This window comes from Rhinolophus ferrumequinum, chromosome 24, assembly GCF_004115265.2.
Source record: "Rhinolophus ferrumequinum isolate MPI-CBG mRhiFer1 chromosome 24, mRhiFer1_v1.p, whole genome shotgun sequence".
NCBI classification, from domain to species: domain Eukaryota; kingdom Metazoa; phylum Chordata; class Mammalia; order Chiroptera; family Rhinolophidae; genus Rhinolophus; species Rhinolophus ferrumequinum.
Genome location: NC_046307.1, coordinates 13,398,865 through 13,422,926, shown reverse-complemented (window position 1 = coordinate 13,422,926; position 24,062 = coordinate 13,398,865). Strand labels below are relative to the sequence as shown.

Sequence of the window (24,062 nt, the reverse complement as noted above, 5' to 3'; positions counted from 1 at the left end):
GGAAGCAGATTCTACAGATGAATCTGTGTTAGGGCAAAATCCAGCTTGCTACACTGCACCTCTCAGCCACTACTACCACCACCAAGATCCTGACACCAGATAAAGGTTGTATTTCTGACTTACTGTTTCTAAAAGGTAAAGGTTGCATTTCTGATATGTTTCTCAAAGTGTGGTCTGCAAGCCATCTGCAGGGGTAGCACCTGGGGACCTTGATAATTCCTCAGCCACACTCTAGACCTATTGAATCTTCATTTTGGAGGCCTGTATTTTAAAGAGCTCCCAAGATTATTTTAAACATTTTTTTTTTAATTATAGAAAATTTCAAACATACAGAGAAGTAAAGAGAATAGCATAATATTTTGCTACTCAAACTATGGTCCCTGTAGCAGCTGCATCAGCATCAGCTGAGAGCTTGTTTGATGTAAAGAATCTTGGGCCCCAGCCCAGACCTACTGAATCAGAATCTGTATTTTAACAAAATCCCCCAGGTGATTAGTATGCAGCCTAAACTTTAAGAGAACTGACATAATGGACCCCCGGTTACCCATCAACCAATTATTATGGCCAGTCTTGTTTGGTCTATACCCACCACCACTACCACAGGATTACTTAAAAGCAAATCCCCCAAATTAAGAATAAATTCTTACTATCACCTAGCCAATGTTCAAATTTCCATAAACAACCAAAGTTTGGGATCCTTTGGACTTTGATGAGGATTGTGCCAACAGATGATTCAACTCCCCTGCTTTCCGTAAAAAGGAATTTCCTTTACTCACATAACCTAGCATCTCAGAGATGCTGTGCGTTAAAAGGGACACCCAACAGGGAAACCTCTTGGAAGGGGCCAATGCCGTTTAGCATAAATACACACACACCTGTTTCGCCACATCTGCCACACCGGCGACAAATGCTCCACTTCCAGCGGAAGGCTAGCAAACTAAGAGGGAAAGGTCCATGTAACAACACAAGAAAGAACCAAGGAAAAAGAAACGCATAAAACACCCTTGTATCGAAACTAATGTCTTCAGGTATTAACCTAACGAGTGGACCGCGGAGCAAAGTGCAATTTAAATCTCCCGGGGACGAAGGGGCTGAGCAAAGGGAGAGCTCAAGATGGGTGTGGCGATTGGCCAGAGGCAGAGCCAATGGTGCGCCAGGCTCCGTGTGGGGCGGGGCTTACTAAACCCCTTGCCGAACGCCAGTGGGCCAGTCGGCATTCTGCTCTGGCTGTGAGGCGGGGCAAATTGTGTTCCTTCCAGCTCAAGTTCACGCCTCCGGTTGATATACCAGCCAAACGATTGGCCGAGGGGTTTCTGGGCGGGCGTGCGGAGATTGGCTGACGCAGTTTAGAGGCGAGCGGGATAGGTTATTGGGAGGGCGGAAGGTTTGAATGGTCAAGGCCTGTGGCTGTTTATTTTCTTGCTCCGAGGCTTCGACCCTCTGAGGAGAGAAGCGGCAAAGTCTGACTCCGACCTACCCAGTGAAAAAGCAGAATTGTAGTCTGGTTAATTGCCACCTTTCCCCAGATTACCTTTAATTCTGCTCTGGTCTTCGCTTGTGATTGACCCCATCTACATCCACTTCCCTTCCTCCTGAAGGTAAATCTCAGACTCAAACCTGAGGTAAGCCCGGAGCTGTCTGCGCCTGAATCACCCCATTGTCACCCCAGAGCCCCGTCGGGGCCCCACAAACGGAAGTTTAGGGGACCTAATTGGCATTGTCTAGAGTTAGGAGACCTGAGTTCCTTCCGGTCAGGAGTCACGAGCTGTGTGGCCCCGAATAAGACAAAGCCCCCTTTTTCATTTCCTGGGGTTAAAGTCCTGGGGTTACCTCTCGTTAAATTAAGGTTCCAACGAAAAGGCCAAGCCGCTTCAGGCAAGTTAACCTTCAAGCCAAGTTTTGTCATCGTTTGGGGATGACCCTCCTAAAAATACTGACCGCTTGGCCGCTGCTTATATATTATATTATATTATGGACGATCTGTGATGTATGTATATAGATGATGTCCTCCTCTTAGCTAGCTTTTATTTTTTTTCTCAGTGTGTACTCGGAGACCATGTCTGCCGATCTCCTTTCATCCACAAGCGAAGAGGGAAGTCCTGAGTCAGGACCCAGTTTTAGGTCCCATCAGAGGAAGATATTAAACCTGCTCCTGGAGAAAAACACTTCCTTTACCATCTGTCCAGATCTTCCTAGAACTCCAGTGGACAAACTTTTTGGTGATTTTGCAAACCTAAGCATTTTGTCTAGGTAAATCTACTTTTCTCACCTTCGCTCCTTTGCTTTTCTAAACAGTTAATGAGTTTTTAATAAAATTCTGGCTCAAAGATCAGTGTTTAAGTAAGTCTTAGCTCTGCCCTTGACTAACCGTGTGACCCTTTTGACTCTCAGGCTTCTTTTCTGTGACATAGAAATTATCATCTCTTCCTATCTCACGAGGATCTTGTGAGAATCAAATGATGTGATGTCTGGGAAAAGTCTTTGAAAACTCTATTGCATTATGCGTTGGTCCCTTTATTAGTATTAATATTAGTGGTATTGTTATTGTACTTTAAATTCCGATCATGCCATACCCTGACTCTCAGCTAGCAATCAAAATTGGAGGGTTGTAGACATGAGAAGTACTAGAGACTCCAGGGAGAAATCAAGTCTGTGTTCTTATGGTGCACAGGACAGAAGATGTGGGGTCAATACCCACCTCTGTTAATAAACTTTGGTCTTCATTTAAAAAAAATTATACTGTCTCAATACCATATGTTGGTGAGGAGAAAATGAGATACAGATTGTTGGAGTAGAGAAAAGGTGGGAGATTTTTCTCAGCGTAGTCTGAAATATTTCCAAAAGCAGATTTATCTGGACACTGTTCAGATTATATGAGAGTCATTGAGGGTTGTTTCAAATGAAGAGGATAACATGATTTTTGCCTTTTAAGGATATTACATCCTAATGGGAATCTTGATGTACTATTATGTCTCAACAGAGGAACCCCAAAATGTTGCCTTGATCTTTCGAATCTTAGCAGTGGGGAGATGTCTGCCACACAGCTTACCACTTCTGTACACCTTGATGAAACTGGTAGGGAGAAGGATGGTAAGGGTCAAGGGAAAGAATAACTTTTAAGGGAGAGGACAGGGTAGTAGGCTATAGATGGAAGGTAATAAAAGTAAATAGAGAGCCTTGAAGTTGGAAGTCTGTGGGTACCTATAAGATTTTTGAGGAGAATGATCAAGCCAACGGGAAGAGAAAGATAATAACATTAATAGGAGCCACTTTGCATTTGAAAAATTAGAACAGGAAGGTATACTGTGTTGACTGATTGATGGTATGAATTGAAATTCACTGATTGATGGGAATGAAAGTAGTAGTTAAGAGGAGGAATTTTATACCCTAGTGTAATCTTAGCAGAGGCAAAGAAACCTACATAAATACTTTGTCAGCTAATTCTTGTGTTTTCATAGGGTCTCAGTCCTAAAGGAATTTTTTTACTAGTAAACCATTTTAGTATTTGTTCTAATTTCAGATTTCCTGAGTGGTAAGCATACTTTTCTATTCATGAAAAAAGAAAAATCTCTGTAAGTTAGTAGTTTCCCAGCATTTTTTCTTTAAGTGATACATGCAAATTCCTAAGATTCTACTAATTTATACCTTGTACCAAGAAATTAATAGCTATCAAAAACCATGGTGTTCAAAAAGTCAGCTTTTGATATTAATATGGCTTACTGGTAATAAAGAAAATCAGAAGGAAAGACAGGATGCATGGACAAGAATAACTTCATATCTGATTGCAGGTCACTTGGATTCTTCAGGACCTCAGGAAATACAGTTAGCTCTGATGTGAGTTCTTTTGTTAAATGGACCTCATGCTTAAAGCCTTTTCGGCACTGGCAGGTGGATTTTATCCTATGCAATCTCAGCAGAGTATAGAACATTTCACTTTGGGTATAATTAGCTTGGAGGCCTAGGTCTTTCCCTTGAAAGGTTTTTAAGTTTCCCAGAGCTAAATAGTGTCATGAAAATGAGGGCTATTCATTTTAACCATCACACACCATCAGTGTTATCTTTAAAAATGGAGGAAAATGGTATATACTGCACTTAGCTATACGCTGTTACATGCATGTGAGTAGTGCAGTATCTTAGTGGTTAAAAGTGCTGAGTGTAGGTTCTGAAATCAGTGTCTGGATTCCAGTGGCTTAGTACTTCACCAACTGTAACCCTGACAAGTTTCTTTACTTCACTGCACCTCAGTTTCTTTATTAATGATAAAGAAACAATAATAATGGGGATAATAACAGCACTTCTTATAAACAGCTATTGTGAGGATTAAGTTTTCATTTAATCCTTTAGCCAATGAAAATTTAATCCTTAGCACCTCCCAAGCATTTTATCATGTTTATTGTTATTACTCATGAGGATTGTTGGAGATCTTAAAATCTTCAGTCAAGGAATACTCATGGAATGAAAGGTAATTTTAATTCAACTTCCTAAACTTGCTGTAAGTTTTTCATTTGACTGTTTTAATCTTTTTAGAACTTTATCCTTCAATGTTTAGGTGAACTAGGTGTCATTTTAGTGCATTAGGGAAGGTTTTCCATGACTATTTTTATCAATACATGTAAAAATTTCACTTTGTATTGCTTGTATTTTCTTTGAATTGCTTAAAATGTCCTGGCCCATGTAGACTAATGAACTCCTGGGAGGGATGATAGAAATTCATGACAAAATAAATATTAGCTCCCAATAGTCAATGCTGGGAACTTCATAAATTGTTAGTGATGTCTACATAAAATGTAGGACAAATTCATTATCTTTGATAATCTATATATGGGGTTATGCAAGTGAAATGAAGGCCTTATCCCCAGGATGTCACTCAACGTCTTAATATTTACTGCAGAGAGCGGTAAATATTGTTACCCTACATATTGTTATTGGAAGAGACATATCAATTAGGTATAGGGCTCCTAGCATGGAAGAAAGAAAAATTGGGATGTCCCAAGCCACAGATGAACAACCAAACAGTATTTGGGGCTTAAACAATAGCGTTTTTTTTGATCTGCAGGAATCATCACCAGCACCTCATAAAATGCAGCCCAGTGAGTAGCTCTTCTTTCTTGGCTTTGGGTTTGTTTCTCAGGTGGGAAGCAGAGGGTTTCCAGGTCACCTGTGGCTGGAGGATGCTGGATATTCTCAGAAAACGATCTTTTGTATCTTATAGGCACAGCTGCTTTGTAGCACTCCGAATGCTTTGGACCATGGTAACAGGAAGAAAAATGCCATATGTAGCTCATCTACCAATAAAAAAAATGTGAGTGTTTAATGGAAACCTAGATACATTAGCAGTTTTCTTCATCTGAGTGCAGCAACTCATCAGTTTCATGAGTCCTAAAGCTGTTTATGCCTCAGTATGCTAGGCAAGCAAACAGTATCACTATAGGTAAAAAAATTCTTTATGGTTTGTTTGTTTTGTTGTTTCTTTTTAAGGTTTGACCCTAGAATGGAAACCTAACTCTAAGTCTTCCATAGTAGGCTGTCATACTTACGAAATCTCTGTTACTGTAGTCTAAGGAATTTAGGACTTTTAAAAACAAAGCCAGATAAGAATAATGTACATAACTTGTTTATAGACTATTTGCGTGGCTTCATGTACAGGTCTGGAGTTCTTAATTTCTTATTTCTTCCTTAGTCTAGCTTTTTATCCCCTATTCAGAGAAAGCCATGGCACTTTTTTATTTCAACTTCAGGCCATCCTTCAGTTCCAAGTTGAAACTGACCTCTCGAGAGCCACTTAATTAATTACTAAGATAATTCTCTAACTAATCTCTTCAACTATCTACTTTTCTAGCCATCTTTTTCTTTTCCCTGCCTCCCACGCTGTCCTCCAGGTCAGTATCCATAAAAGATAGCTGCTGTTTTTCTTTTCTCACATTAACCAAGTTATACCCATGTTTTTAGCTGTCCTAATTAGTTTTTTTCTTGATTTAATACTGTTCTCATCTCCCTTACTCACTATATAAAAGTCTCACCATCCCCTTCCCGGTCAGGCTCTCTTTTAACTCTCTTTAACTCTCTTTGGCTTATGATCATAAAATTAGAATCCTCCAAAACAAATCTATATACCACACATCAATTCCAAACCATAATTTGTATCTTTAGGATATAGGGTCAACCTTGATTACTTTTAATGTGTTCCATGAGGGTTATTCATGCCTTCATGGGATGAAATGTTTTTGGCAGGGCCTACTGACACTTCTTTTCCTTTAGCCAATGTAGTTTTTCTTATGCAGGAAAACACTTTGAAGCCCAGGAACCTGAAGTTTCGAAAGAGACCAGGGGGGCTTTACATGTCTCCCCTTTCTCTACTGGTGAGTCACTGGCCATCGTCATCAAGGGTCAGCAGAGGTGTTGTGGGGTATGCCGTGGCAGATCTGGACTTATTACCCTTTGAATTTTTCTAAGCCGGCTTGAGTGAGAAAAGGGGTTGGAGAAATAGTTTGAGCTGGGAAAGAGAGGAGATGTACGTCCTGTGATCTTTTTATTTGTTTAAACTTAAGGAGCAGAAAGAATTCTAGGCCTTTTTAAAATTTTCTGCTTTATTCTTTAAGTGTTTTTGCCCTGACTTTAAGAGTACTATGTGCCCATTGTGAAAATGATTTAAAAATAAAGTATAAAGAAGAAAATTGCTACCTCATATAGAAAAACCACTATTAACATTTTACCTCATTTCTTTTTAATCTTTTAACTATGTTGTACAGTTTTACAAACTTGAAGTCATATATTTATAACTTTGTATTCTATTTTTTAAGTTAAAACTCTTAGTAAACTTATTTTATTATTAAATTTGTTGGAGTAGCATTGCCTAATAACATTCTATAAATTTCAGGTGCACAACTTTATAATACAACATCTGTATACTCTGTTGTGTGCTCACCACTCAAAGTCTAATCTCTTTCCGTCACCATGTATTTGACCCCCTTTACATTCTTTGTCCTCCCCCCACCTCCCTTACCCTTTGGTAACCACCATTCTATTGTCTGTATCTCTGTTTGGTTTTTGCTTTTGTTTTTTAATGACAGCAAATTCTTTTTTTTTGGGGGGGGGGTAGGGAAGGGGAACAGGACTTTATTGGGGAACAGTGTGTATCCAGGACTTTTTTCCAAGTCAAGTTGTTGTCCTTTCAATCTTAGTTGTGGAGGGTGTGGTTCAGCTTCAACTTGTTGTCCTTTCAGTCTTAGTTGTGGAGGGCGCAGCTCAGCTTCAGGTCCAGTTGCTGTTTCTAGTTGCAGGGGGCACAGCCCACCATCCCTTGCGGGAGTCGAACTGGCAACCTTGTGGTTGAGAGCCCACTGGGCCATGTGGGAGTCTAACCGACAGCCTTTGGAATTAGGAGCACGGAGCTCCAACCGCCTGAGCCACCGGGTTGGCCCTGTTTGGTTTGGTTTGGCTTGGTTTGGTTTGGTTTGTTTTGTTTTGTTCATTTGTTGCTTTTTGTTTTATATCCCACATTTGAGTGTATTCCTACCCATCTTGTCGTTTTTTGTTTGACTTATTTCACTTAGCAGAATACTTTCAAGATCCATCCATGTTGGTGCAAATAGCAATATTTCATCGCTTTTATGGCTCAGTAGTATTCCATTGTATATATGTACCACATCTTTATCTAATCATCCAACAAAGGACACTTAGGCTGTTTCCAAGTCTTGGCTGTTGTAAAAAAGCATTAATTTTTAATGGATGTTTTTATTCTAATAAATAGGCCATAATTTACATATGTCCTGCCCTATTATTGGACACTTAGTGGAATCCAAATTTTGCTTTTACAAATAATGCTATCAAGTAAGTTCTTGAGCATAAATCTTTGAGTACATTTCAGATTTTTTTCTTCAGGATTAGTATCAAGAATTGTAATTACTGGGTTAAAGGGTATAAATATTTTAAAGATTTTTGATATATATTACCAAATTCCTTTCAAAAAAGTTATAAGAATTTGCATTTTTATGAGTAATTCATGGCTTATTTGGATAAGTTATTTGTTGTTTTTTAAAAATTGCTAATTAGAGGGCGACCGGTTAGCTCAGTTGGTTAGAACGCAGTGCTCTTAACAATAAAGTTGCCCGTTCAATCCCCACATGAGCTGTGCCCTCCACCACTAGATTGAGACAACTGCTTGGCTTGGAGCTGATGGGTCCAAAAACACACTTAAATAAAAGTTTTAACAAAATTGCTAATTAGATAGGTAAAATGTTTTATTTTACATTAAAACTAATTAGCAGTGATTTCATGTGAATATTAGCCATGTATATTTTCTCTAGTGAATGATTGTGTCCTTTGTCCATTTAGCTACTGGAGTTGTAAGTTATCCAGACACTCATTTGTTTCTAGTAAACCATGAACTCAAGATAACTCCAGAAATTGAATTCTAATCTCAACCCTATGGGAAAGCCGTTTTAACATATCCCATCCTAAGTAGATAAAATTGATCATGTTTCAGATTTTTTTACTTCATGGAGGAAGGGAAGACTTGGAGCGTGGTAAATTACTGGATAGTCTTTTTTGTCTATGTGTGTGGTATTTTTTTTAAATTTTATTGGGGAATATTGGGGAACAGTGTGTTTCTCCAGGGCCCATCAGCTCCAAGTCGTTGTCTTTCAACCTAGTTGTGGAGGGTGCAGCTCAACTCTAAGTCCAGTTGCCTTTTTCAATCTTTAGTTGTAGGGGGCACAGCCCACCATCCCATGTGGGAATTGAACCAGCAACCTTGTTGTTGCGAGCTCGCGCTCTAACCAACTGAGCCATCCGGCCACCCCTCCAGAAACTCAGTGGCAGCTTGTTGTCTTCAATCTGGTTGTGGAGGGCGCAGCTCACTGGCCCATGTGGGAATCGAACCAGCAACCCTGTTGTTCAGAGCTCATGCTCTAAACAACTGAGCCATCGGGCTGCCCTTGGTTTTTTTTTTTAAGTGGTAAAATATACATAACATAAAATTTACCATTTTAACCATTTTTAAGTGTACAATCCAGTGGCATTAAGTACATACATAATGTTGTACAACCATCACCCCATCCATTTTCAGAATTCTTTCATCATTCAAAACTGAAACTCTCTACCCATTAAATAATAACTCTGCATTCTTCCCTCCTCCTAGCCTCTAATAACCTATAGTCTACTTTCTGTCTCTGTGAATTTGACTACTCTAGGTACTTTGTGTAAGTAGAATCATATACATTTGTCCTTCTGTGTCTGGCTTATTTCACTTAGCATAGTGTCTTCATGTTCATCCATGTTATAACGTGTATCAGAATTTCATTCCTTTTTATGGCTGAATAATATTCCATTGTATGTATGTATCACATTTTGTCTATCTATGAATATGTTGGTGGACATTTGGTTTGTGTCTATCTTTTGGCTATTATGACTAATGCTGCTATGAACCTTGGTATATAAATCTCTGTTCAATTCAAATCCCTGCTTTCAAATTTTGGGAATATATAGCCAGAAATGAAGTTGCTGGATCATATGGTAATTGTGTGTTTAATGTATGGATACTATTATCCATAGCAGTTGCACCATTTGACATTTCCCACAGCAATACACAAGGGTTCCAATTTCTCCATATCTTTTCCAACATTTGTTATTGTCTGGGTTTTTTTTTTATAGTAGCTATTCTAACGGATATGAAGTGGTATCTCATTGTCATTTTGATTTTGATTTCCCTAATCACTAGTAGTTATGTGTGCCTCTTTTCATGTGTTAATTGGCCATTTGTATATCTTCTTGGAGAAATCTCTATTCAGGTCCTGTTTATTTCTGTTGTTGAGTTGTAGGAGTTTTTTAAAAATATATTTTGGATATTAATTCCTTATCAGATATATGATTTACAAATATTTTTTTACCATTTTGTAGGTTGCCTTTTCACTTTCTTGATCGTATTCTTTGATGCACAAAAGGTTTTAATTTTGATGTTCATTTTTTCTTTTGTTGCGTTTGCTTTTGCATCATATCCAAAAAAGAATTGCCAAATCCAATGTCATGAAGCTTTCCCCTTGTGTTTTCTTCTAAGAGTTTTATAGTTTTAGTTACTACATTTAGGTCTTTGATTAATTTTGAGTTAATTTTTGTATATGGTGTAATGTAAGGGTTCTGGATAATTTTTAATATTGTCAATATACTTGATAGGACAATGGAAACTTGGTGGAAAGTGAATATCTGGGCAGTCCCATCACTACTGTTCCAAAATTGGACAAAAATCCAGAACTAGAAGAAGACCAGACAGAGGAGATTTCAGATGAATTGACAGAGTTTTTCCTGGAAGATCAAGAAGAGGCCAACGTATGTGCTTTCTGGTGGTATCTTTGCATTTTTCACATTCCTTTATTCTTAAATGAACAGTATTACTTATCTAATACGTTGCAGTTATTGTACTAAGTGACAGGTCTGCAGAGATGTAGAAGACATGATCTCTACACTCCAAGGGCTACCTGACTGATAGGGTGTCAGGTCACTATGGGTCTCTTCCTACTGCTGGATGACAGGGTTCTAGTTAGTAGTTTGAGTAGATTACTATCTGTGTAAGCTGGTGTAAGCGATGCCTCCAGAATAATGGTAATGGACAGAATATGTCTAGTATGGTTTTTCAGGTATTTTACAATATATTTATTTGTTTTCTTTTTTTCTCCCCATATCACTGAGAGGAGTATCTGAAACCTATGGCTTATTGACCATGTACTAATATGTTAAAGATGGTTTCTGAGGCATGTAGCATTTCTGAATCAACTTCATTTCTTTGGAACAAATATGTGCGGCGGTGTGTTTTTAAATACTCTGAGAATTTTGTTGTTTAATGTGGAAGAATAGCATATGGTTGTTAAGTATTTATTTTGTTGGTCTTAAAAAAATATTAAGTCCCATGGTGAGCTCATTTTCTTGGACTGTGACTTTTACAAAGTCATTTTCAAATTGAAGGCACACTGATGAAGAACATACATAGTGACAGGTTTTGGTCTCTGATTAGATTTAACATCTAATTAGATTAGGAAAGGGGTATGGGTTTTTTGTTATTGGTTTACCTCTTTGATGTTAAATGGAAATAGGTACCTTATAAGGCAGTGAACTCCTCGGAGACTGGTGAAACGTTAGTGATTGCTGATTGGTCGTTTAAAAAATATGTATTGCATACCAATTAAATGTCAGGCACGGTGCTAGGCATTGGGGATACAATGGTGAACAAAACAGGCTAGGTTGATGCCCTCCTAGAGTTTATATTCTCGTCAGGGAGACATCAAAGAACAAAAAACAATGTTTATCAAGTTAATAGATGTTCTAGTTAGAGTTCTTGGTTGAAAATAACAGAAACTGATTCTATTTACATCAAGCAGAGAAAAGATTTTTTTGGAGGGTATTGAGGAACTCAGAGAATATTCAATAAGACTGGAAGACCAGGTAAAGCCTGGCCCAAATGCTACTGTGGGAACATTGTGCTCGGGATGCCACCACTCACTGGCTGGACACTCAGTGCCAACACTACTGGCCCCTGACACAACATAATCTGACCTGCTGCTGGACTCTGCTGCTCAGGGACATTTGCTGCCACCCACTATATTCTTCACAATGATGCAGCAACCATAAAAGTCTCAACCAACCCTGTGCTTTTTTGTTTCTCCTCAAGGTTCAAAATCCAGGCAGGAATGTCTAGTTGGCTATAAGAAAATGATAAAAAGAATGTCTGTCCCCATTTGGTCTCCTTATCAGGAGGCAGGGCTGCCTTCCATCTAATTTGAGATTTTACTAAAATAGGATGCTTGGTAGCCAAATGGCAAATGACTGCCTTAACAACCGAAATAATTTAACTATTGCAAATTGTCCAAGTGCTATGAAGGAAACAAAATGGAGACTGAGATAGAGACGAAGAGAAGGGAAGCTTTACGTGGGGATAATTAGGAAGGGCCTCCTTGAGCAGGAGATGTTTAGTTGAGAACAGCTTGTTTGCAGCCGGGGAAGTTCCTAGGACATGGGACTTTCAGTGCTAAAACTGGGAAAATCCCAGGCGAATTGGAATGTGTTGGCCACTCTAGTTGTGAAGGAACCGTACATGACCACAGTAGAAGCAAGAGCACTCCATGAAGAGGGAATATTGTAAGTGCAAAGGTCCCAAGGTTGAATAGATCTTGGTGTTCAAGAAACTGAGAAGCCAGTGTAAGTGAGGGGGAAGAGTTATCTGAGATGGGAAAGGAGAGGTAGTTAGGAGACACATCATGCAGGGCTTTTAGGCTCTGGGGAGTGTTTGGATTTTATTCCAAGTGCTTTGGGAAGCATATTCAGGAGAATAATATGATCTGTTTTGTTGTATGAAGACCACTTTTGCTCCTGGATGAAGAATGGGTGAGAGAGGATTAAGAGTTAGAAGGACAAAAAAATAAAAAGAGTTGGAAGCAGGGAAGTGTAGGGAGCTATTGTAATAGCCCCAGTGAGAGTTGGTAGCTCGGTAGCCCAGTAGCTCAGACTAAGGCAGTAGGTATGGAGGCAGAGAGAAATGAATGAATTCAAAATGTATTTTGGATATAGACTCAATAGGACGTGATGGGTTGGTTAGACTGTGAAGGAAGGAGGGGATCTAGGATGACTTTAGACATGCTAAGTTTGAAGTGTTTTGTTTCAAAGAGAAAATGGAAGCAATCAGATGAAGACTACCTTCTTTTGTCACCAAATGTAGCATCCTTTCTGCTCTGATACCCATATCATCTGCCATCCCTCTTGTTATAGGGTATGGAGCAGCCCTGCTCCTATGCAAAGCCCCCCGCCCCTTCTTCACACTGCATTCTGTTAATTCGTTTACTTCATAACGCTGGGGAAACAGTAGTGAACACAAGACAGTCCCTGCTGTCATGGAGCTTACATTCTAGTCAGGAGGAAACAGACTGATAAACAAATACATTTATCATATGGCAGATGGTAAAAATACAATGGTGAAAAAGCAGGGTAAGGAGAATAGGGAGAACCTGGATTGGGGTGGGGTGGAGTGAGAGTTGATCTTTTTTGATAGGTTGCATAGATTAGAGAAGACCTCTCTGAGCGTGACATTTGAGCAGACATCTGAAGCAGAGGGGGAGCCAAACAAATAGGTATCAGGAGGAATGAGTTATCAGGCAGAAGGAAAAGTAAGTGCAATGCCCCTGAGTTGGGTATATGCTTGACATGTTCATGGAACGGCACGAAGGCCAGTGTGGCTAGAGCAAAGTGAGCAAGTGCAGAGTGGGAGATGAGGCCAGAGAGTAGGTGGCAGGAGGACAGATCAAGTAGGGCCTTGTAGGCCATTGTAAACACTTTGCAAAAACTGAGATGGAAGTATCTCCTCTTGTACGTCCCTGTAGTATTTCTTCTCTCTCCTGTATTATCAATTTTCTCCTTTCTCCATGACTAATGGTTCTCAAATTTTTTGGTATCAGGACTCCTTTACAATCTAAAAGTTATTGAGCACCCCTTTGTTTGTACCCAATCTTACAGGAAAAGCTTCCAGTTTTTCTCCATTGAGTCTAATGTTAGCTACAGGTTTCTTGAGATGCCCCTTAGCAGACTGAAGATGTTTCCTTCTATTTCTAGTTTGCTGAGACATTTTAGCAGGAACAGATACTAGATTTTTGTCAAATACTTTATCTGTATTTCCTAAGATGATCATATGTGTTGTCTTTTTTTAACCTGCTAATATGGTGAATTACATTGATTTTTGAATGTTAAAACAACCTTGCATTCTGTGATAACCTTACTTGGTCTTGGTATATTATTGTTTTTATATATTGTTGAATTTTTTTTGGGGGGGAGGGTTATTCGGGAACAGTATGTTTCTCCAGGGCCCATCCTCTCCAAGTCAAGTCGTTGTCCTTCAGTCTAGTTGTGGAGGGCACAGTTCACTGGCCCATGTGGGAATCGAACTGGCAACCCTGGTGTTCAGAGCTCATGCTCTAACCACTGAGTCATTCGGTTGCTCTATATCGTTGGATTTGATTTGCTAAAATTTTGTTGAGAATTTTTGTATGTTCATGAGAGATTCTGATCTTTAGTGTTTTGTTTTCCTTGTAATGTCTTTGGTTTTGGTATCAGTGCAATGATGTCATTATTTGGAAAGAATTCTCTCTTTTTAAATTTTCTGGAAATTTGTGTAGTATTGGTTTTTCTTTTTTAAATGTTAGGAAGAATTCACAGGTGAAGCCATTTGGGCCTGGGTCTTTCTTTGTGGGAAGTTTTTAAATTACTAAGTCAATCTCTTTATTTTTTGTAGGTTTAGTCAGATTTTCTGTTTTTCCTTGTGTCAGTTTCAGTAATTCATGTCTTTTTTGGAGTTTTCCCATTTAATTTTTCTTATTCATTAGCATATAGTTGTTTGTAGTATTCTCTTATGATCTTTTTGTTTGTTTGTTTCTGTAAGGTTGGTAGTAATGTCCTATTTTTCATTCCTGGTTTTAGTAATTTGAGTCTTCTCTCTTTTTTCCCTTGGTTCAGTCTAACCAAGTTTTATCAATTTTGTTGATCTTTTCAAAGAACCAACTTTAGGTTCTATTGTTTTTCTCTATTGTTTTTCTATTTTCTACTTCATTAAATTTGGCTCTAATTTTTCTTATTTCTTCTTGCTTGTTTTGGATTTAGTTTCTTCTTTGGTGCAAGATTAGGTCATTGACTTGAGATCTTCATTCTTTTTTATTATAGACATTTTCAGCAGTAAATTTTCATGTAAGCACTGCTTTAGTTGCATATCATAAGTTTTAGTGTGTTGTGTCTTCATTTTCATTCATCTCAAAGTACTTTTTAATTTTCATTATCGTCTTTTTTGACCCACTGATTATTTAGGAGTGTGTTGTTTAATTTCCACATGTTTCTGAATTTTCCAGATTTTTTTTTCCTGTTATTAATTTCTAATTATTCCATTGTGGTCAGAGAACATACTTTGTATGATTTCAATACTTTAAAATTTATTGAGGCTTGTTTCATGACCTAGTATGTGGTCTGTCCTGGAGAAGAATATACAAGAAGAATGTAGATTCTGCTGTTGTTAGGTACAGTGTTCTATCGATGTTTGTTATGTATAGTTGATTTATAGTATTGCCTCACTTAGTTTTTGAGCTTTCTAAAAATGGTACCACACTAAATGTGGCCATATTGGCCTCACTATTCTCAACAGGGCCTTTGCATTTGTTGTTCCTTCAGCCGGGAACCCTCATCCCACAGGCAACACATGATTTCTCCCTTATTTCAGTCTCATTTCTCCCCATATGTCATTTCATCAGAAAGACCTTTCTTGACAAGATTTCCAGGTCCAATATTTTTTCTGTCTTTTTATCCTTTGTTTTTTACATAACACATTTATCACTACATACAAATATAGAGTATATTTATTTGTCTGTCTCTTCTACTCTCTTATTCACTGCCATATCACCTAGTATTTCCTCAAAAATTGTTAAGCAGGTATTTGGATATGGAAGTCTGGAACAGAGCTCTTGACTAGAGATAGAAATTTGAGAGTCATCAGCATAGAGGAGAAATTTAAATTTATGGGTGGGAAAAAAAAGTCACCTATGGTAAGGGTGAAGAGATAAAAAGGGACCACGACCTAGCCCTGATGAATCCAACATCTGTTAGAGGTTTGATAGGTGAGGAGGCCCAACAAAGAAGATTGAAAAGGAGCAACAGAGAGGTAGAAGCCTCACGGTTCTTTTAGTGTAAGGGTTACCTATATTAGAACAAAACTGAAAAACTAGGAGGTACCACTGAAGTCAAGGAAGAAGGGATGAGCCAAGTCAGTGGAAGCCTCTGTGAGGCTCAGAAAGATTATGGCTAAAGAAGTCACTGTTAGATACGGCAACATCAAAATTGTTGATAACCTTGACAAGAGCAGTAGAGTGGTACAGACAGTAGCCGGCCTCTGTGTGTTGAGGAGTGTATAGGCCATGAGGAAAAGGGGCTGCCTTCTCAGCTTGCAAAATAACCTTCTTTAAAAAATAAAAAAATCTAATTATATTTGGCTGTTTTATAAAATCAGTATATGATAGTATAGAAAGTGCAAATAAGCAAAACGAAGCTGTTGCAAATGCCCATGATCCCACAGGCCACAGATAATTACTGTTAGCACTTGATGTATGTTTTTCCAGACACTTTTCTATGCCATTGTTTTTCTTTTATTAAAGTGGTATTACAAAATATTTTTAACCTACTTAATGATGTAATAAATTTATTTCATGTCAATGAAATTAATCTACAACATTCTTTTTATTCCCTAATAGTAATCTATAATATCTGGTATTTGTTTGTTTGTTTGTTTAACCAAGACCCTGTTATTGAACATTTAATTTATTGGCAATTTTTCTCTATTATAAACATGCTGGGGTATCCATCCTTATAGCAAAATCTTTGTGCATATTTTTATTTCCTTAGGAAAACAAGTGGAATTATTAGATCAAAGAGTATGCATGTTTTTAATGATTCTCCACTCCTTCCATCCCCTGGTTTTTAAACCTTTAACGTGAGAATTGGGGGTGGGGAGAATCTTGTCATTTCCAGAGCTTAGTTCTAAAGGCAGTCTCTCTCTGTGACATTAATATCACTCAGGTGCTGGAGGAAGATTCTAAGCAGGAGTACCTGACAGGTGATTTCTCCCAGGTGAGTGTGGTTGTACCCCTTCTATATTGCATTGATTCATTTTGAGCCTGAATCTTTTCTTCTGTTTGCAGAGGATAGACACTAGGTATAATTACGCATCCTCACCAAGTATTCTCTGATAACCTGAAAGTGCTATAGGGGCAGTTCTAAGCCTTAAGCCTTTCCAGTGAGAACGTATTCCTATTTATTCTGGGAAAATCCAGAGCAATGGGGAAAGTATGAGGCTTTTTAAGTTTTTTCTTTTTAAAAATATCTTTTTAAATTATATAAATAATGTTTGGTCATTACAGAAAAGGTATGAAGTGAAATCTACCCCAAATCTTATCAACCAGAATATAATTGCTTTTAACATCTTCACGTATATCCCTTCAGACATTTTTCTATCTGTTTTCACAAACACATGTACACACACAAATACATTTTTTGGTTTTCTACAAAAACAGTTTATACTGTTTTGTGATCTGTTGGTAACGAGGGTTCTTCCTCGTTTACTATATCAAGAACGATTTTCCCCCCATGTCTGCTTCATCATTTCATCATTTTTAATAGCACAGTATTTCATTTGTTTGGCTGCCCATAGTTTCTTGATAAATTCCTTCTTGTAGAATAATTTGCTTTTATAATTTTTCCTTGTGAAGTATACCACAATGGGCATAGTTGTAGTGAAATATAAACTTTGTACACTTCCTCAGTTAGTTCCTTGGGATCAGTCCTTAGAAATAGAACTATTGCAGTTTTTAGAAATGGAATGCACATTATAGAGACCATTGATTTTTTAAGTCGTCTGGGGTTTTAAAGGTCATTTGGAAAGAAAGAAAATGTATGGATGTTTGATCTCAAATTTGAGTATAAAAACTTGCTATTATTTCAGCTCTTGGGTATTTCTAGGTATGTGTGCTGCCAACCGTGTCAGGGCGACACCAAGATCTGAAGTACATCAACCCAGAAACAGTAAGCAGATTTCTGGAGATGGTAGCTGGTTATATAAGCTACCATCTGGTCTGTTCTGTCCCGAAAATCCCCATTTCCATTTGTATCTCTTTCACTGTGTTCACTAACATAGGCTTATTATTCAGCTGAAGCTGTATTAAAGGACTCCCTTTTATCCTATGCTTCCGTCACCTTCGTTTTTAATTAAACAAATGATATATACTTGTTATGAAGGAAAAGAAAGAAAAAAAGAAAAGAAAGAAAGAAAGAAAGAAAGTAGGCAAGGAAGGAAAGAAAAAGAAAAGAAAAGAAAAGGAAAGAAAAGGGAAAAACCCCAAAAGGAAAAAAGAATCATCACTCAATTTGGGTGACCTTACATCCTGGTTTACATGTCATAATTTCATTTACATGTGCTAGTGCTGCGTAATTATTAAAGTGTTCTCTTTCACTCTGAAAAGTGTCCCAGTTTGTGCAATAATTATTTGGTCACCCATGATCTTGCCACCAGAGATGACCACTACTAATGTTTTCCTTATGGTCTTCCCGATTTTATTCTGGTGTGTTTTATAAAAACAGGGTCATGAAGAACATGCAGTGTTACAATTAGCTTAGTAAGACATTATAAACATCTTTCTCTGTCAATAAAAAGATATCTATATTATCCTTTTAATGACTATATAATATTCTATTATGTTGACATGTGTAATTTATTTAACCAAACCCATATTTTTGAATATTTACGTTATTTGTAATATTTTGATAACCTAAAACAATGCTGAGATGAATATTATCGTGCCACATTTTTGTTTACTTTTCAGTTTACTTAAGATGTTAGAAAAGAAAGTGCTGAGTCAAAGTATAATTACATTTATTTTTATATGTATTTTCAAAGTTCTCTCCATAAAGGTGGAACAAAATTATACTCCTACAAATAGCTTAAGATTCCTCCTCTGGGTATCAAACTTTTTCTTCCATATTCTTTTCAAAAACATTTGCTTTCTTCTTTCACATTTGAGGGTGGGGAACCATTTCCCATCTCTTCTTACAAAATTGGGATCTCTAGCTACTACCTGTGCCAGTGAAGAAGTCCCTGCGTGTCTTTGAGAGACTGATTTCAACCAGCCTGCCTCCAGATGAGTAGTTTCATTATGGTTTTCCCTGATATCCTGGCAATACCAGCTATTCTGGTTCTCCAAAAAGTGACTTCCTATTTCACCCTCTTATGTGGGGTAGGGCTGAACCATTGCCACATTTCAAATATAGGGGGAATTTGGAGGCTGGACATACACTGGGAATCCTAGGTGACTACAGGGAGTACAAATTAGAAACTGTGTGACTGGCTCTTCTCTCCCTCAGAGTTAACAGTGAGCAGGGTATTCAATCATAGTTTCTGTGCAGGTGGCTGCCTTACTGTCTGGGAAATTCCAGGGTCTGATTGAGAAGTTTTATATCATCGATTGCCGCTATCCATATGAGTACCTAGGAGGACACATTCAGGTGAGGTTACATTGGGGAAATTAGCAGGGCAGGGGCTGGTGATAGCTCTTTATTAAGAAGAGTCTGTGGACAAAGAGTCCTGTGAACTCTAGAACCAGGGCAGACATACATTTGGAGCACATCAAAGCTGTAAGTCCTCATTCCTGTTCTAATTCTGTATACCTTGAGCAATTTCCCTTTCTCTCCTAGACCAATCTCCCTCTATTCTGTAGGAGCCCAGGTCTCTTACATGGAAATAAAAACATTAATCCAAGGACTGAGAAGCCCTTTGTAAACATTTACTGCTCACACACATTCCTCGCTGTGATCCCTCCACATTAGGCAGTTTAGTTCTCCGAGCATTTGTTGAGCAACTACTACATACCAAGCTCTATGCCAGGCCCTGGGGGTAGATACAGAGATATAATTAGTTCTCTCTTCTGAAAGTGCTTATAGTCTAACCTTCCCGGCCCAAATATTCCAAGGTGATACCCCAGTTATTTCTAAATGTTGGCTCTATCCACAGGCCTTGAGAAAATACTTATTAAAATTCTTCTACAGGGAGCCTTAAACTTGTACAGTCAGGAAGAACTGTATAACTTCTTTCTGAAGACACCTATTGTCCCTTTGGGTACCCAGAGAAGAATAATCATCGTGTTCCACTGTGAATTCTCCTCAGAGAGAGGTCCCCGAATGTGAGTGTCTACACAGGGTAGGGTGGGTGATGGAAATTGATCTTGAGTTGGGACTTACAGACAGGGAATCTTCCCAGACCAGTTTAGACAGAATGAATGCATGCATGCTCTTCACTATAGTTTGGAGAATGTTAGGGAGGTGGAGGAAAGGGGTTTCTACAATTCAAAAGTTTGGAGCAATGAAAGAAAAAGTTGGGAATTAGGCACCAATAGAGGAAAGGGGAAAGAGTGGTGCTACTTAGATCTTGTTTTGCGAAAAGAATGAGCTCTGAAGGTGTTCACTGGGGTTATTGATAGTCTATTCGTTCTCCCCTTCCCTGGTAAATGGCCCATGGAATCCTCACCTTGCTTCTTTTCACCTATCTGCGTTTTCTCTAAAGGTGTCGCTGTCTGAGAGAACAGGACAGGGCCCTGAACCAGTATCCTGCATTGTACTATCCAGAGCTGTATATCCTCAATGGGGGCTACAGAGACTTCTTTCCAGAATATACGGTAAAGGATGGGGCATGTGGGGCAACTGGGAAGCCCAGATTTGGGGGAGCCAACGTTAGCATGCAACTCCCAGCGCCTGCAAAGCCTTCCGAGAAGAAACTGCCACTCCTTTTTAGCCACTCCCAGAAGCCTCTCTATTCATAGGCAGAGTTCAGGAGCCTAGAGCATCCCTTACTCTGTCCCTGACCTTTCAGGAGCTGTGTGAACCACAGGGCTACTGTCCTATGCATCACCAGGACCATAAGGCTGACCTGCTGAGGTGTCGAAGCCAGAGCAAAGCAGTGGAAGGGGAGCGACAGCTGCAGAAGCAGATTGCCTTACTGGTGAAGGATGTGAGCCCATGATAACAGATCAGCAGCTGGCTGCCTAGGAGTCACCAAAAGATACTGTAGAAACCCTGGGCAAAAAGAGGCCATCTTCCATGTGGCTAAACTCAAGATTGTTAAAAGATGTCGGCAAACCAACAGGCTGCCAAACTGATGAAATCCTAGGCCTGAGGATTGGTAGAGCAGCTCTGCTGGCTGGTGGTGAAGTCTTGGAGCTGGCTGTCTAAGGCTGTAGTCATGGGTTGCACCAAGATGTGTGTTGCTTCAGGGAGCATTTTTGCATTCTCTCCCTAACTACTTGTGTCTTCTCACAAGCCAGCCAGCTTCTCTCCCTGAGCTTCTGGCTATACAACAGAGATGCCCAACTTCTTTCTCTGTGCTTCCCTTCTTTGTTCCCCCCTCCCTTCTTTTTTAAAATGGGAAAATAAACATTGTAGAATGAGAGATGTAGAATGATAGCCTATTATGCTTTTGGGAGATTTATATAAGGAAATAATGATCACCAAATTAAACATTTTCAGACATAAAGATAAAACCACCTCTAATTCAGAGCCGAGATGAAGCACTTTTCTCTAGACCAGTGGTCTCAAAGTTTAGACCCTGGACCATCAGTATTGGCTGAACTTGATTCAAATGCAAATTTTCAGGCCCCACCTCAGCCTTACTCCTCTGAGGTTAGAGCCCAGAAATCTAGGTTTTAAAAATCTCCCTTGTAGGTGATTCTGGTGCACACCAAGGCTTGAGATCCACTGCTCTGGAATTAAGGAAAACCTTTTATACTGCGTTCTTCAACATTATTCCAGGCTTTTCCTTTCCATAACTCCATGCTACGAGTTATGTAAAAGTAACTCACAGATACCTAGACTCAGCATTCTGGTATCTAGGCTCAGAAACCAGATCGGTGGCATTCTCTAAGGCAGGCGATAGATAGGTCTGAGTTTGTCTTAAAGGCTCCTTATCTTCAGCCTCAATGGAGTTTTGACTTCTCCCATTTTCCAAACTTTTCTCCACTCCATTGCCCATCTTACAAAGACAAGGTCAGGATTTAGAGTGGTTGGAAGTAGAGATTTGTGTTATATGAAGATAGGAATAAGAGAAAATAAAAAGTGCCAAGCAAGGTCAGTTAGACCTAAGAAAGATGGTTTAAACAGTATTCTTTAGCAATATACCAGGCTTTCCTTCCTTAGAGCTCTTTAAGGTGAGTATGCTTTGTCTGCTTAATGAGATCCAGCTCTATTTGGCCTGGGGTGGCAGCGGAATTTATTGTAATCATTGTCACTCTCTGGCATTAACCTAGTAGTAGTTATAGCCCAGGACCAGGAAAGGACAAAGGGCTCTGAAGCCTCGGCTGAGATGGAATAGACAAAAAACGACATCCTCCCAGGTTCTGGAGCAGGGAGACTTTAAAAGTCAGCAGGCAGGAAGGAGGGGCAGTGGTAGCTGGACTGAGTTTTGCCAGGTTCTCCAGTGCCCTTCTCCTGGAGTGCTGCGTGCATGCCTCTCAGCAGAGGGCACTGCTGTATTCTCTAAGTCAGCTACTGGAGCCGGCCTTCTCCCTGAGCCCTTGAGCTCAGAGCTCAGAAGGGCTGGGGGAAAAAGAAAAGCTGCTGCTACATTAGGTGGGGGGATGGCTGAGGGAAAGATGCTGCCCCTCTGTCCCACCCCCATACACTTCCACCAAGCAGGAACTCCTGTAGCCTGAGAAGGAAACTGCTAGAAGCACCTCCACTTCAAAGTGTGAGGAGGGGTCCCTGACTCATTGCCTACCTATCCTGGTAATTCTTCCCAGAAAGGTAGAACCAAGCCCCCAACCTGGGAAGAGACTGGTAAACATGCGTTTATATTTTAGTAATAAGTGTAAAATAAAGAAACTAGGGCTTAATAGTTATCTACTTTGTGAAAAATTATATGTGCCTAAAAGGCAACATTTTCCCATGTAATTCCTTATAATATCCTCCCATTGTATAGATACCATGTGACTTGATTCATGTTATTTTCAGGAACAATAATAATAGTCTCTAACACTTTTCAGGTACGTATTGCATGCAAGACTTTTTATGAACTCGTGTATATATAAACTAATTTAATTTTCACAACAATCCTGGGAGGCAGGTACTGATTATTATACATGTTTTACAGATAAAGAAATTAACTTATTTTAAGATCACACAGCTAGTGAGTGGTGGAGTGGAGATTTACACACAGGCAATATGGCTCCAGAGTCTGTACACCTAATGGATTTTGCTGTTACCAAATTCTCATCAAAGAACAATGTGCTTCTCTACAATTGGCATTGTACTGGGGTTGAACATGTAAGCCTCAATTACAGGTTATTGAGAAGTCAGGGCCATAAGGGTTGTTTGGGCTTGGGAGATGAGGCTGAGAACAGACACTAAGACCCCAACCCATAGAACTCAGCACAAGGCTATTTAGGGGGTTCTGCTCTGGTGTTCTTGCACAACTAGTATTTGTCCATCATGAAGTTAAGTAATAAAGCATAGAAACTTTGGGGCCTAAAAACTGCTTCTGGTCGTCAACCTCGGACCTGGCTGACCTCTGCCTTAAAGAAGGGAGGAGCATTTGCCTTTCCTTCTCAGGAGCATAAAGTGGGAAGCATGGCAAACTCTCGTTCCCCATTCAGTTCAGACAAGTGTTAAGAAAACACCAATTCCTGTAAACATGTATATCTGAGGTCGCCAATTCTAAGTGCCACAGATATTCAAATAGGACACGGTCCCTGCCCTCAAGATACTGACAAGGTAGAAAATGATTCTTTGTTCCCACCCCTGGCCCACTAGCATATTCAACGAAAGGAAGAAGAACTGTAGCCTCCAGCTCCAACGCAATTGGGTGGTGGGGGCTGGCCAAGTTCACAGAATAACTCCTGCGTGCTGCCCTGGATGATATCACCATTCAGTGCTTGCTATGTGTCAGACACTGTGCTGAACCCTTTCCTCAATATATACTTGTTTAATCCTCATGACTGTTATATAAAAGTAGATGCTGTTATCATTAATTTTGCAGATGAAGAAACTGAAGCATAGAAAAACCAAGTGATGTGCCTAGGTCACCTAGCATGTGTTGGAAGTGGCGTTTGAGCCCAGGCAGTCTATAAAGCTTGTGCTCTTAATTATTCACTGTATTGCTGATATCCTGTGTTAGGGTAGCAGCAGGAAGTAAAGTTTAACTGTGAAAGAAGGCTAGATAGAAAGCCGAGAACTAAGATTACAAGTGAAAGAGGAGTAAGGTACAGGGTTTTTGGACCTTGGAGCCCCGATCAGTGGATTGCAATGCCTGCCATGGCAGGGTTTGTGTCTTAACCATTTTTGTACCTGGCACAAAGCTGGACCCATAATCATTCTCAAAAGACATTATTGAATTGAATGATGGCTGAGTAACATCATCTTTGTAGAAAGGACTGACTCATTTGTCATTATCCACAAGGTTCCCAACGGCAATGCTGCTTATCTAGCAGGTGTTGGCAGTCATAAAGCACATGGTTGGT

General features: G+C 39.3%; 1 protein-coding gene across 5 annotated transcripts; it reads left to right on the top strand.

Annotated features, from left to right (window-relative positions):
* Positions 1-1,384: 1,384 nt before the first annotated feature.
* On the top strand, positions 1,385-22,371 carry CDC25C (cell division cycle 25C). Of its 5 annotated transcripts, none has more exons than XM_033096255.1 (14): positions 1,385-1,598; positions 2,041-2,250; positions 2,981-3,090; positions 3,789-3,834; positions 5,057-5,090; positions 5,213-5,302; positions 6,282-6,359; positions 10,171-10,323; positions 16,588-16,638; positions 17,527-17,589; positions 18,967-19,065; positions 19,606-19,739; positions 20,120-20,231; positions 20,426-22,371. In XM_033096255.1, the coding sequence occupies exons 2-14, from the start codon at positions 2,057-2,059 to the stop codon at positions 20,573-20,575; spliced, it is 1,314 nt and encodes a 437-aa protein (XP_032952146.1). In that variant the 5' UTR covers positions 1,385-1,598; positions 2,041-2,056; the 3' UTR covers positions 20,576-22,371. The 5 variants fall into 5 exon arrangements, with proteins under 5 accessions (XP_032952146.1, XP_032952148.1, XP_032952145.1 ...); XM_033096257.1 differs by having other exon boundaries at positions 1,385-1,622; positions 2,981-3,075; XM_033096254.1 differs by having other exon boundaries at positions 1,385-1,622.
* Positions 22,372-24,062: the final 1,691 nt, after the last annotated feature.

Bases quoted from the DNA above. Each gene is read 5' to 3' on its own strand.
- CDC25C (XM_033096255.1), top strand. From the start codon at position 2,057: ATGTCTGCCGATCTCCTTTCATCCACAAGCGAAGAGGGAAGTCCTGAG. The intron at 5,091-5,212 runs GTGAGTAGCTCT...TGTATCTTATAG, and splicing joins ACCTCATAAAATGCAGCCCA to GCACAGCTGCTTTGTAGCAC. The intron at 19,066-19,605 runs GTGAGGTTACAT...ATTCTTCTACAG, and splicing joins ACCTAGGAGGACACATTCAG to GGAGCCTTAAACTTGTACAG.